The 14,259-nt window shown below is 52.1% G+C and overlaps 1 protein-coding gene across 13 annotated transcripts in view; it reads left to right on the top strand.

Annotated features, from left to right (window-relative positions):
• The window catches only part of Tns1 (tensin 1), a 229,143-nt gene that overhangs the window by 99,523 nt on the left and 115,361 nt on the right, over nt 1-14,259 (top strand). For 11 of the 13 annotated variants that reach the window (XM_041650703.1, XM_041650702.1, XM_041650701.1 and 8 more), the window contains one exon: nt 12,239-12,280. In XM_041650703.1, the coding sequence (XP_041506637.1) occupies nt 12,239-12,280 (42 nt within the window). Of the gene's footprint in view, nt 1-1,194; nt 1,285-11,764; nt 11,843-12,238; nt 12,281-14,259 lie in introns of those variants that run through there. The other 2 variants (XM_041650707.1, XM_041650708.1) reach the window with 2 other exon arrangements.

The following is a 14,259-nucleotide window of genomic DNA, read 5'->3' as shown; positions in this document are numbered from 1 at the left end:
CCATCTGTGCCCCCTCTGATTCCGGCTGTACTAGTTCTACCCACCACCATCTGGGCTCTCACCCCTCCTCAGCGTGGTCAGCAGCTGCATCTGACTTGCAGTGGACTGGCTGAAGGGCACAGAGTTTGCAGTCTGGTGCTTCTGGATTTGTGTCTAGTTTAGCTCCTCCCGGCTGTGCGACCTTGGCCAGTGCACTCTTGTTTAAGTTTAGGTGGCTTCCGGTGGAAAAGGGGAATCACTTGTATCTGGTGGATTACAAAGGATCACACGTACAGTGGATCCCGGTACTGAAGTTCCTGTTTTGGCGCTTGCATGGTTTTGAAGCTGTTTACCCTCCAGTCAGCCCCAACCTGCTTGCAATGCTCGGTTCTGACTCTTCTAGCCTCCCATGCATACGTGTTTGTATGTGTGCGTGTGAACATTCTCCCTTCTGTTCTTACAGGATAGGCAGAGCCCAGGCAACCAGCAAGTTCAAGTTTAAGGGTAATGCGTTACTGCCTCAGGCTGCAGTTGAGGGCCCGGTTCCTTTAGATATCTGGGGATGGGTGGCGTTGCAGAGACCTGATGGTGCTCCAAGGACCCTCAGACCTCCGGTTCACTTTCATCTGCCGCTTTCCCACATCTGGCTTCCCGCTGCACTTGGCTCCGGCTCCTCAGTGCTCCGGGTCACAGAGGCAGCTGGATATGTTGGCAGTGCCTTCGTGAGCCTGTTCTGGGATGGGGCCAGAGGGCCAGGGAGTGACTTTGCATCTGGCAGAGTGGTGTGGTGGTGTGTGTGCTGGGTGAGGAGTGTGTGGCGCCTGGGGCATTGAGAGCTGTGTGTGGTCATCAGGGTGTTGTCTGTGGTGTCTCTGGGTCACAAAGTCTCTATCTGATGGGCACTTTGTCTCCTCATCTCCCACCTGCCTGCTCTCTGAGCAACGAGCCAGTTCTGTTGCTGCCTTCCTTCCCTGCCTCCCTGTCAGTGTGCATCCCTGCACTTTTCCCGAGAACAAGGAAACATGACTGGGGTGGATATGCGTCACAGAGAGCTAAACAATGCTGGTTGCAGCCAGGCTTGCTCCGGCCTCGGGGCTGGCCCTGCTTCAAGTCTCTGTTGCTGTCTAATTGGGAGCAAGAAGGGCTTCCTGCCTCTCGCCACAGATGGTCTTAAAGGAGATTCGTGAAGCCGGGTTGCCCTGCTCTAGGGACTTCTGGCTTTCGGGGCTCTGGGCAAGTCTCGTCATTGCTCACTAATGCCCCTGCCATCTGTGGGTCAGATGTTTCTGCAGGAATGACTTTCAGGTAACTGAAGCTCATACTACAGAAAGGGTGGAAATCTTAGACCAGTGTTTTGATGGAAATTGCCGTTGAATAGTTGTCTTTGGTTGATGGTAGATGGGCTCTTCAAATGCTTTTTTATTTTTGCTTTATGTGTATGAGTGTTTTGCCCACATGTGTATATGTACACATATATGTGCATATGGTGGAGGCCTGAAGAAGTTGTCAGATATTCTGAAGTTCTAGATGGTTGTGAGCCACCACGTAGGTGCTGGGAATCCGACCCAGGTTTTCTGCAAGAGCAGCAAGCATTTTTTGACCACTGAGCCATCCTTCCAGCCTGGATGGGAATCGACCCCTTCCTCTATCCTGCAGTTTCTCAGTTTCTTCCATAAAAGGGGGCCGGCAGTGGAACTTACATCACAGGGTGGAGCTGGGGATTCGGTGAGTGGAGACGTGTCAGTGAGAGCATTGAGGCACACAGCGGCCCCGTTGCGTTGTGTCCTAGGCATTCCTACAGATGGGAGCTTAGTCAATTTCATCTTCACCCTTTGCAGGGTGGGGAAGGCGTATGCCCTACAGCTGAGCTACACCCTCAGCCCTATCACAGCCTCGTTAACTGTTCCCAACCAGACTGAGAAGTACGTGTGAGGATGCTGAGAGGGAAGGAGTTAAGGGGTGTCTGAGCCCACACCCGTCTTGCAGTCCAGCCAGTCCCTTGCTTTTTAGTTGGACACTTGTGGCCTCTTTGAGGTGTTTAGGAATTTGCAAAGGGATCTGTGCATGGAAGGTGTGATGACACTGGGGAGCAGAACCTGCTCCCGAGTGACGTGGTTAGTTTAGTGCTGAGCTATTTAGAGTTATGTGCAGGACAAAATGATCCTCCAAGGGTCCAGGAGACATGAAGTTCACAGATAGACTCTGAGGCTGTGGAATTTCCCCTGACAAACACGAGGCTGGCTTTGCTCTCATCCTGCTTTGGCAAGCTTGAAGGCCTTTAAAAAAGAGAAGTAGACATCAGGAAGGACTTCCTGTCAGCCCCGTTAGGCTATTTAGGGAGTCTGGAGAATCAACAGAAATTTAAGACATTTCTTCAAATTTGTGATGACCTTTTTAACATTTCGGTGCTGCTGAAATTGGAGTCATCCTGAGGCTGGAAGGGCGCAGTGACTGTGTTTACATTTCTCCATCTCTAAGGCTGGCATCCTGAGGCTGGGGATGAGGTGCATTTGGCCTGGCATGCATGGCACCGTGGTTTTAAACCTTTGTAATACCAAACCCTGGGCGTCGTGGTGCACACCTGTAATCCCAGTACTTGAAAGGTACAGGCAGGAGGATCAAAAGGTCAAGGCCATTCTCCGGTAAACAGAGCAAATCAACCTGTCACCTGGGTGGTGGATCAAGAACTTCCTAGAAATTAGGAAACAAGGTGGAATTCATGCTTCGAAGGGAGCCCGGCAGCTGTTTAAGGGCAGAGGTCTGCGTGCCATGGTCGAACTGTTCGGCAGCGGGTGGCCTGGCTGAGGAGGCAGGGGGCTGATGCCCCCGGGGAACCTTCTCTGCAGAGCCTGCCTCAGCTCAACCTCTGCCCCCACCTTACCTCATCACATTCAGCCTTCCATGACAAGCCGGGGGCAGCTGATCCAGCCCCCAGCAGCTCTTGAGACCATTGGCTCTGTGGATTTTCCCATTGCTCCTAATTTTTTTTTCCCTCCCAGCATCCTTCCTGCTTCCTTGTTCTAATATGGTTTAGGGTGTGTAGGGACAGAAACCCTCAGTGGGGAGTGAGGGTTGAGGAAGACACCTCCTTCTGGGTGTGACCTTGGGAAAAACAGACTGGACAGTCGTCCTAGGGCAAGAATGGCCTCTTCCAACTTCCACTGTCACAGTTCCAGGCGGATTTATAAGTCTGTTTACATGCCTGTCTCCTCCTGAGGCCACAACTTCCGTTCAGGGTTGGGGCCGGTCCTCGGTTCTCTTTCCCCTCTTTCTCCTCAGCTGGGAGCTCCGTCACCTTGGCCTGAGTGACACTTGGCTCTGTTTCTTGGGCTTGTCACTTCCTCTGGCCCTCTCTTCTATCAGAACTTTGACCAAGCCCATAGCCTGTCCTTGGACCAGCTTCTAGGAACTCCTAGAAGTCATCTTTGTGCCTAGGCTGTGCCACCCAGGCCCCTGCAGCAAACGCCCGGCCCCAGGAGGAGTGGGGCTTCCATTTCTCTGCAGTTCAGAGCCTGCTAGGAAGCATGCTCAGCCCCTGCACTCAGGACAGAGGCCTGGTTTCTGTGTCCAGTATCTAATTTCCCAGCTGCATACTGGGCTATTCTCCACCCCGTGCCCCCGGTACTGGGGATCGAACCCACGACCTTGTGCATGTTAAGTGAGCACTCTACCACAGTGCTATATTACCAGCCCTCGTAATGGTGATATTAAAAAAAAAGCCCTGTTTTTGTTCTGAGACAGCAACACAGTCTTGAAACTTCAGTTCCCGAACCTCAGTCTCCAACATAGCTGAGATTCCAGGCCTGTGCTAACAAGCCTGGCTTCTGCCATCTTCTCCTTGAAGTGCCCCCTCTGTCCCCCTTAAGCACCCTCTTCAGGCTGTCTTCTGTCCCCTTCAGAACCTCTTCTCACCTCTGTGCAGCTGCCTCTTTCAGGACGGCCTCCTAGCTGCCAGCCCCGCCCCTCTCTGATCCCTTGCTCTCTGACCAGCTCTGGAGGTTCCCGGGGTACTGCAGGGGCCTGGACTTCTGCTTCAGCTGGGCCCAACAGATTACACGTTGCTCAGCTGGGTTTGCTGTCCTCCCTGCCAGAGGCCATGGCTTCCATGGAAGGTCCCTTGGTCCTCACTGGGCAAGCCTCGAGGCCGTGGGCGGCATGGAGTCAGTCTGGAGCCTTCCTGGGGCAGAGCCCTGCTTCTGTGCTCACTCGCTCTTTACTGGGGTGTAACCTTAGGCTGCGGATGTTGACTTCTCTGTGCCTCGCTCTTCCTTGTCTGTGAAATGGGCTGCGAAGCTCTCCAACAGAGGGCAGAATTTGTGAGAAAAGAGCAGGAAATGGCACAGGGGTTTTGTGCGAAGGTTGAGAAGTGGGCATCAGGGGTGGATCCATAGGTCCCCATGGGCTGTTACAGCTGTGTTAGGATGTTTAGACTGGATCCCCTCACTCACGATACTAAGGCCTTTAGGCTGGGGAGTAGCATGGCTAGTGTACACTTTAGAACTGGCTTCCTGGGACTGGAGAGATGGCTAAGCTGTTAAAGGCTTGGCTCACAACCGAAAATGTAGGAAATGACTTCCTGGTTGCTAAGAAGAGACCAAGGGCTAGAGAGGAGATCCTGGGAAGGGTCAGGGCCTCCATGTCTTTGACTCAGGGCACGGCAGTGGTGATACACGGGAGACTTGGGGGAATGGGGAAAAGGAAGAGGGAAACAAAGATGTATAGATTTTGGCTTGAATGATGTTGGGTGGCTCAGAGGAGGGTTAGTTGCCAGAACATTGACATTGGCCGGTGTCAGGCCCAGGGCCCAGCCATGCCCTCTAGCTGTGCCCCATTTCCCCATCCCACCATGTTTCCTGGCTATTGTCTGCCTCTTGCTCTTATGACTCTGGATTGCAATCTTGAACTTCAGGCCTGTGCCCAGTAGGTGCCTGGAGCTCAGATTCTATTGCTCACAAACCCATCCCAGTGAGCAGCCTTACTCCTTTCCCAGCTGCCCCAATGTTGGGGGGCAGCAAGCATGACCATTGTGTTGGCTCCTTGGGGTTCTAAGGTTGGGTTCCCCAGGTAGCCCATCTTTAGAATTACTGGGCAGCCCATGGAACCTATAGGGCAGTGATTCTCAACCAGGGGGTCGCCACCCCCTGGAGGGGGCATATATCAGATGTTTACATTATGATTCATAACAGTAGCAAAATTACAGTCGTGAGGAGGCAACGAAATCATTATAGAGCTGGCGTCAATGCAGCATGAGGAACTATATTAAAGGGTCATAGCATTAGGAAGGCTGGAACCACTGCTATAGGGTGTTGATTCCAGTTGCTGTTGTGTGCCGCCTTCCCGGCCAGCTCCGAAGGGGATCGGCTTCAGTAATGAGGTCTACTTGGATCATAGCTCGGTATGCTCTCCCCACCTTCACCCTCGCTCCTTAGCTGTTAGGGGACCTTCTGACTGGGGGTTGCTCTGAACGCTGCATTCCTGGGCACACCTGGTCATCTCGTCCTCTTTCAGGCTGGCTGTTTGATTGTGTGGGGTGGAGAGACACGTGGAGGGGTCTGCCAGGAGATCAGTTTCCCTCCGTGAGTAGCCCGTCTGACAACTGTGTAGAACCTGGCAGTGGGCCAGGCAGCCAATGACAGGTGTCCTGGAAGAGGATTCAAGCCAAAGGAGCAACTTGGAGACCTAGTAGTGCTGGGGATCTTATGGGTTCTGGGGACAAAATTCTGAGTCAGAATCTGAGGCAGCAATGGGTCCTGTCTTCCCCAAGTTTTAATCTAGGCTCCTTTATAGGAAGGGAAGCCCCCTCCAATTCTCTGTCCTCACTGGAGCTGAGGGATCCAGGGCAGGGGCCAGGCTTCTGGTTCAAGATGTTCCCAGGAACAGGCCTCTTTTTGCCTCCTGGCTAAAAGGAACTCTCCACACTTCCTTCCTGGTCATAGTTGAACTCTATATAAGGGAAGGAAAGAGCCTTGCTAATGGCTTGGAGTTAGAGAAGAACAGTGCCCTGCAGGGTTTGCACAGGCCCAGAGGCTGTGGACTCAAGGCAAGGTCCACCCCTGTCCCCAGACCTCTCCAGCCTAGGGCCTGAAGCTCATCTTGGGAGGCTAGTGGCTTTGAGCCCTGCTGGCATTCCTCAAGCAGTCTTGTCCTGCTTCCAGACTTCAACCCCATGGTCTCAACATCTTTTGGGCACCCACCAATACCCAGAGGACACCTAGGCTTCCAGGACAATACAGGGTGACTTAGTAGAGGCCTTTGATTGTCCCAGGGCATTGATGATATGAACTCACAGATGAGGTTTCCTTATCTATAGGCACAGATACTTGACTTTTCTGGGGCTACCATGTGGTGATGCTCGGTGACCAGAGTTTAGATGCTGGTTACCTCCTGGTACAAAGGGTGACCATGGAGTGGTGGGTGGTGTCTCTGCTTGGGAGTGGAAGAAGTAGAGGCTAGGCTGGAAGCTCTGGGCTAGAGTGTTTTATGGGTTTCTAGATTTTGGGGTACCCAATGGTTCCCTGGCCCTAGGATTCAGGCTCCTGCTTTCCCTCCCCTTTCTTTTCCTTGTTTCTGTTGGTATGGTTACTGTACCTCTCTACTTGCCTTAAGTTCTCTATTCTTCCATTCTTCCTGTCTCTGTGCCAGGAATTCTCTGCCTGGAGCATTGCTTCTGGTGGTCCTTCCTCTACTCCAGAACCTTCAGCGGTTCCTCGGTTCCAGCAGCCTAAAGTCTGTCCTCTTTTCCTGGACATTCATAGTTTTCCTCGGTCAAGCACAGAAAGAGTGGTGCGCAGCTCCTCCTCTTTTATACCCAGCTCAGTGTTCCTTCATCAGGGCATCTTGCCTTTACCCTGTCTGGGTCCCAGTTAAAGGCAAGTCCTGGTGTTTTTTTTTTTTTTTTTGATATGCCAAGCATTCTCATTTCCATATGTCTCACATGTATTAGTGTTACCGAAATATTCTTTCCCCATCTTCCCTTTCAAAACAGACTTCACTTCTGAAGTGAGAATTGGGCCAAGCTGCACACTGGAAAGGACCTGTGTGCTTCCCTTTTGTGGGAATAGGGGTGGCATGGAGCAGGGGATCAGTATGGGAGTGTGACATGCAGCAGAGGGACAGGGATAACCTCGTCTGTGCCAGACTCACAGTCCCTCCTCGGGACGTCCACACTCTCCCAGTGACCTGCAGCCCCAGCACCTTGCCTCAGTGTGTGCCCTATCCAGCCATGCGTCAGAGAACAGGTGGGAAAGGCGGGTGTCTGAGGCAGGCTGAAGTAGGCTAGTTTCTCTGAGAGCCTTCAGTTTGTTGGGAGGCGACCTGAGATCCTAGGAGCTAGGGTATCGATGCACACCTTGTTGGGGGTGGGGTTTGAGGTAGAGGGAACAAGTGTTAGACTGGAGCTTGATATGAAGAAAGCTGAGAAAACCTCCTGGTCATCAGCTGCCCAGCTAATGCTCCCAGATGTTTGACTTTGGGGAATCTAGCTTAACTTCCATGAGCCTTTTTTTTTTTTAACTTCAAAAACTGGTCTGAAAGTGAATATGTGTATGGCTGTAAAGTGCCCAGCTCAGTGACACGCAGTAGGTGCTTTATAAACCCCATTGTCCCTCTGTTCCATATGTCATTAATGTGGGTACCCAGACATGTTGGACAGGGATGGGGGTCACCATGAATACTCCTCAGGAAATGAGCCACATGCCCATCACACGTGGATCCACTCAGGGCGGTAGGACAGGCAGTGGACCTTGAACCTTGGTGGATCTTAGAAATGTTGATTCATGGTCATGCAATTGGCTCTCATGACTTCCGGGCTGGGTTCTTCAGTCAGTATCAGCCTGCAACACTGTCTCTTCAGTACATGGACACTGCCTTCACCCGTATCCTCCGGGCTCTTCCTCTATGGTCTGTGTCCAGTCTCTTCCTGTAAGGACAATAGGTCATACTGAATCGGGCTCACCTTGGTGGACTCACCTAGTCATGTCTTTAAAGGGCACTCCTAAAGGGAGTGCCCAGGGCACCTCCCTGGGCACTTTCTAAGGGACTGGTTTGAATTTTCACATGCCAGTTTGGGGGATATTATTCAGCTGTAACACGAAGGGGAATCAGCCAGACACAAAACGGCAAGCATGTGATTGGCCTTTCAGGAATGTGTCTGTTAGCAAACCGCACATGTCCTGGTTTCTGTCCCACCCGACAGCACAAGACTTTCTGTGACTTCACAGGATGTATACGTGGGTCTCATCAGCAGCAGCAGACAGTTCTGCAGTGGTGACAACTACAGGTGACCTCCAACCCAATATCGCACCAGACACAGTGACATACTTCATAGGTTGGATACTTGATCCCCAGGACTGCCTTCTGCCTCGTAGGTGCCAGTTTCAAACTTCAGGGTGTCTTTGTGCTTCTGACCAATTGGGTGTCAACTGAGATTCCTGTGACCCCGCTTTGGGTACCATTGATTTGCTCCCGGAGACTTGGGAGGCATGGTTTGTGGTGTATCAGGAAGGGTTTAATGAAAGATACAAACGACGAGGGTGAGCAGTGTGGGAGTGAGGGGCATATCTCTCTCCAGGAGCCTATGTGTAAGTACCCCACAGCCCCTCCCTCGGGGTTCATGTGAGACCTCTTTGCATGGTTCTGATTCTCACAGTCTGGTACCCAGGAGGCCCTTTTGTGCATATTCTTTTTGGCCTCCCTGGGTATCATTCCTCCCTCTGCAATCCCACTGAGTTCTGTGGCCAGCTCCAGGATAGAGGGTCCTGAGAGATGAGCGTTTATGTGATGTGCCTAGGGTCACAAGGCAGATCTTCATAAATGGGCCTGTTCCTAAACCCCCCTTCCAAGGCAGATCCAAGAATCTTGATTGGGAAGGGGAGTTTAGAAATGGGAATGGTGGTCCAAGCCCCTTGAGGATCTGTTGTCAGATCCCAGAGGTCTCTGTGGTTAGCACATTCACAGTGCAGAAGGTGAGATTTTATGGAGTGGGAAGGGAAAGAGGGAGCTCATAGTTCAGTGGGATTGGATGATGAAAAGTTCTGAAAGTACGTAGTTGCTAGAATGTCACTGTGGATGCACTCAGCTCCACTGATTTTATACTTGGAAATGCTTATTTTATGGTACTTTTAATTTTAGGAAATTATTATTATTATTATTATTATTATTATTATATTGGGTATTGGTTACTGAATCTAGCATGTTGTGCATTCCAGTCAAAAGATCTATCACAGGCCACATCTCCAGGCCCTAAGATGGGGCTTTTTATGTCGTGTATGTTTTGCCACAGTGAAAAGGGAGAGGGGCAATGAGAGAGCTCAGAGGGTGGAGATTTGCTGCCAGACATCAGCATCCCATCTCCAGGACTCACGTGGTGGAAGGAGAGAACTGACTCCTGCAAGTTGTCCTCTGACCTTCATCCGTATAGCATGACACAGATGTGCCGAGCACACATGCCTACATGCACACGCACACACTCTTCTAAGATTATTTCTCCTAGAAAAAGATGGTGGGAGGGGGCATTTAAGCCAAGTATACAGTGATGCAAGCCTGTTATTCCAACACTGGGGAGTCTGAGGCTGGAAAGAAAGAGGTTTGTGTTGGCTATATAGTAAGACCATCCCTCAAGCAAACAAACAAACAAACAAACAACAACAAAAAACCATAGCTACCACCATCAAATATAACAAGAAAAACCGTAGACCCAGCAAGTGTTAAAAAGGAAACCCAAGATAGTGTTTCTACCCAGAATAAGGTGATGAGGTTATAGTTGGAAGTGTGAGGCTTCCTGTACATTTTCTTAGGTCAGGGTCCACAAGTATGGGGTCTCCTCTGCAGGACCTGGCCAGTTTAGGAATCTGGAGTTTTATGTAAGCAAGGCTGAGAACTTAAGCTTTTATTGGGGTTTTGAGAAAGGGGTGCTTCTCCTTGCAGGGTAGTGAGGCACTGAAACGGGGTGCTGGCAGGGGTCTGGGCGGTCCTTGCTCTGTGCAGAGCAGGGTGGGCTTGAGAGCAGGGCAGGATCGTGCCTCTGCCCAGCTGTGGCTCGGTTCCTGTCTGCTAAGCAGGGATAGTCAGTGGGCCCACCCGTGGGCCCTGGATGAGTTCTCACAGTGCACAGAGTCATGGCTGCTGGGAAGCCAGTGTGGTGGTGGGGGGCTGGTTGCTGCTGCTGTGAGGGTGTTGTCCTCCGCCCTTCATTTGGGGGCATGGCGCAGTAGGCTGATTCTGCCCCAAGTCCAGTGGTCTGCCAGGAGGAGCAACTCACCTGTGGCTGCCTGGTCCCAGCAGGTGCTGTCATCAGAGCCCTTGAAGAAGGCCCAGGGCTACCTAAGTCACCTGTAGTCAGTGGGGCCAGCCGCTGCTGATGCCAGGAGTGTGGGGCTGCTGAGCATAGACCACAGAGTGGCAGGGCCCCTGGTACTCCTGGCACATTCTGGGCTCCTGAGAGGGTGGCTGGGGGCCAGGGTGCTGGAGAGAAGGAGAGACAGACGGCCTTTTAAGGAAACATTTCTGTGCCTCAGAGAAAAAAAAGAGCAAGAACGAGACTAGAAGCTCTGAGACACACAAGTCCGTGGCCAGCAGCCCTGGCCTGCTATGGGTCTGCGGTGGAAAGGCCCCTAGGATACCACTTTGAGGGAGTATAACTTTATTCCCTTAGGTGATAGTTCTGTGTGGGTACATCTGCCTGGGGAGTTGGGGGTAAAGGGCGAGGAAAGGGTCCATGGTTAGGATGGGCCTGGGGGAGAGACCCTCTGTGTGTCTCAAAGTCACGGCCCACCCTTATGCAATGGAGACCTGTTTGGGCTCTGAAAGCCAAGGCAGCTCTTACGTCCTGCGTTATAGCCCTCTCTAGAGGTCACAACTGTCTGTCTGCGGTGCTCAGGATGGGAGTCTAACCGGGTCCATCCTGACCAGGATGTGGCCCAGCAATCATACCCAAGTCCCTGTGATGCTCTCATGAGTTGGGAGGGGGCCCTCTGAGAGTCTGGTCTGTGCTTTGAATATTTACAATCACTGTGGTTGGCTTGGCTTGGGTTGTAAAGGACAGAGAGTGTAGCCTGTGGTTGAGCCGTGGCTATTGATCAGGATGACCATAGAGAGGTCTGAAGACCGTCTCTCTCCTCTCCATCTTAGCTCCCACTCTGGGTCTAGTTCTAAAACATTCACCCTGAGTCCTATGCCCATGTGAATCCAGAACTGGGCTTTGGGCTCTTTCTGCACCCCCATTCTCCTACAGGGAGCACCATGAATAATCAGAGCTCTTCACACCAAATCTTGGGACCCAGATTGCCCGGGTTCAACTCCCAGCCTCACCTGTGCTGTGTGACTTTGGGTAAATTGCTTACCCTGTCTTGCCTCAACTCCTCCTGGGGAGGTAACAGTAGAGTCTGCCTTTCTGGTTGTTGAAAGGGCAAAGTACTTTATTTAGCAGCATGCCTGCTAAGTGGTACCAGCTCTGCAAGCATTGGTATTGCACATGAGATGGGCTTGCCTACCGTTTGGAGAGGCAGTTGCCTCTTCAGCCACCGTCTGCTTCTCTGTAGGCCTCTGGCCTGGTGCTTGGGTGAGGAGTCAGAGCCAAGTTTGAGGACTGAGATCCAAGAAAAATGTGTTGGCTGGAGAAAGGAATGTACTGGCCTCTGACACGTGCCCTGCTAATTGTCAGGGTGGCGTGGCCATTGAGCCCTCCTTCCTCTCTCCCTCCTAGAGGCCAAGTTGCCATGACCTTGGCTCAGAGAAGGATGAGGATGATCTGATAATGACAGTCCCCTTCCTAGTGGGTTCTGCCTCCCCCCAAAGTGCTCTGTGCAATCCCTGGAAGATCTGGCCATTCCCAGCCTGGGGGAGCCCCCCTCAGCTCTGACTTGGGGTCAGCCACTGGCTATGGGGAAAGATGGAGGGATGGGATTTTACTTTCCTACAGGTCTAAATCATGTTTTTCAAGTATTTTAAATCCATCTTTCTATACTGTAGAGGAATCGAGGAGGGGGTGGGGGGAAGCTTTATGGTTATGGTAGGATTCAGGGTATACTTACTGCCATGCCGACCTCCAGGTAGGCGTGTTATGTTTTACAGGATTTGACCTGTGGAGGGGCATTTCATGTTTGTTGTCTGGTCTAAGTCTTTGTGGGTGGCCTTCTGAAGAGCTCTCTCTGTGCCTCAGGGAAGGCTACCCCCTAGGGGTTGGGGTAAGAGTGGGCTCAGGAGGCCCAGGGGCTGCTGGGACAGATGCTAACAGCGACATTTTTTTTTACCTCTCTCCCAGGTGGCTGCCCCTTGTGTTCCTCCATCCAGCCATGAACTGGTGGTGAGTGACAGCCTTTCTTTCTCCTTCCAGTCTCTTGCATGTTGGGAGCTGGGTTTGTGGGGTGGAGTGGGTTGAGGGCTTGGGGCTGAGGCTGGTGGGAGGAAATGAGTCATGAGGTCCCTCCTGACGTGCTGCAGGGCCTGCTCTGTGTGTCTGGAGATTTGAGATCCTTGGGAAAACCCATAAAAGGCCATCTTGTATGTCCCCAGGCCTGGCTAGGTTACTGTTGTTCTAGGGCCTGGAGTACTAAGGTATTCTGTGGTATCTCCTTCCACCCTCCTGACTGAAGTTCTTGTACCCTTCAGCTGGAGGCAGGAGCATAGATGGTGTTTCCTGGAGTCTACCTACAAGGTGGTGGCCTCTGCTCCTCTCCTCAGCTTTGCTATGTCCCTGTGACTCTGTTTTTCTGCTTTTATGGCCCTCATCCCCCTCATCCCTGTCATGTTTCCAGAACAGTTCGGACAGGGGCAGGACCTCTGTGAGTTGTGGGCTGTGGAGCTGGCCCGCTGCAGACTGATTCCAGCTGGGCTGACGTGTTGGCCGGGCTTCCTGCTTCCTTAGCCTCTCCAGGTCCCATTCCACTGCATTCTAGGGGCAGGTTGGGTCTGGAGACTGCAGAAGGGCTGTGTGTGTGTGTGTGTGTGTGTGTATGTGTGTTTTGTGTAAGAGAGAGACACGAGGAGAGAGACAGAGAAGGATTGTGCAGAGGGACTTGAGGTGGGCCATACTGGCTGGGCTGGTATGGAACATCTGTGGTGGTACCAGTGTTGTGGTGGTTGTAGGGGGAGTCTGAGTCTGGTTGTTGGTATCCTTCACAGAAGCGTGATCACTTGCTCTGCCTAGATGTGGGACACACAGCCGTGGCATCTAGTCTTCTTTTGCTTCAGCCCTAACTTGCCTGTAACTGTAACCTGATCGCTTCTTTCTCTCTGTATCTTGGATTTCTGATGCATGTGGGCTCTCAGATTCCTGGCCCCCTGTTACTCTGCTGTATACTCAGGCCATGGGCAGACCAGCTACAGAGACCTGACCCCCTAGGTGAGACTCTCCTAGACATCAGCTACCCCACTGGAGCCTCCAGATGTGGGGTGTTACTTTCACAGATCCCTGTTGCAATAGCAGGGTAGGGGTGGGGCTGCGAATGAGGCCAGAGTGGTCTGGCTAGAAACCCCTCCAGGGTCACAAAGGCATCCCATGTGCCAGAGGAGGATGGTTGGGAGAGAATATGATGACTGTTGTCATTTCTACTGAGCTGCTACCTTAGGGCTAAGAACAGAATGTCCTTGGCTGCCCAGGAAGGCTGAGGGTCCAGGGTTTAGGGACCACGAGGCAGGGGCCAGCATCTGGCTCTTGGGTTTTGTTTACAGAGGCAAGGTCCAAGGTCAGGACAGAAGGGCCTAGGATGGCGCTCCTACTGGAGGCCTGCAGTTAGCAGCTGGGAGGGCTGCCTGCCTTTGAAGGGCACATGTGCCAGGTCGGCTTTCTTCCTGACTCCGTGCTGTGCTCACCCGCATAGTGGAACAGCCTTGCAGGACTTTGGGTGAGCCCCCTCCTGGCGAGGCTGGGGCCTGAAGGTGGTGATGGTCCTCAGAACCCACTTCCCCCAGCAGTAAGAAAAAAATCAAGGAGTTCCACTCCTTCCCCTGGGTCCCAGCACCCCATTCCCAGATCTTTATTTCTCTCCTATTTCTTGTTCCCTACCTTCTTTGCTTTAATTGAATGACCCCCTCTTTCTTTAGTTGCCCTTTCCCAGAGCGGGAGCTACTAACAGTACCTACTTCACGAGGTATTCTTTATGTCAAAAGAATAAAACATCAGACTAATCCACCTAATGATATATATCCAAAGAATCCGAAGTCTGTCACCTCTGGAGCAAACCCTTAGCCTCTTCCACAGATGCCTTCCTCTCCCAGTTCATCTCTTTTGCCCTCACCTTGTTTTCGCACCCAGAGTTTATCTTGCTGAGCCTTAAACATATC

This window comes from Microtus oregoni, unplaced genomic scaffold (genome assembly GCF_018167655.1).
Source record: "Microtus oregoni isolate MIOR12 unplaced genomic scaffold, Mior012 000004F_ref0000308, whole genome shotgun sequence".
NCBI classification, from domain to species: Eukaryota; Metazoa; Chordata; class Mammalia; order Rodentia; family Cricetidae; genus Microtus; species Microtus oregoni.
Note: the sequence above shows the minus strand (reverse complement) of the source record. Positions and strands in the feature narration are given on the sequence as shown.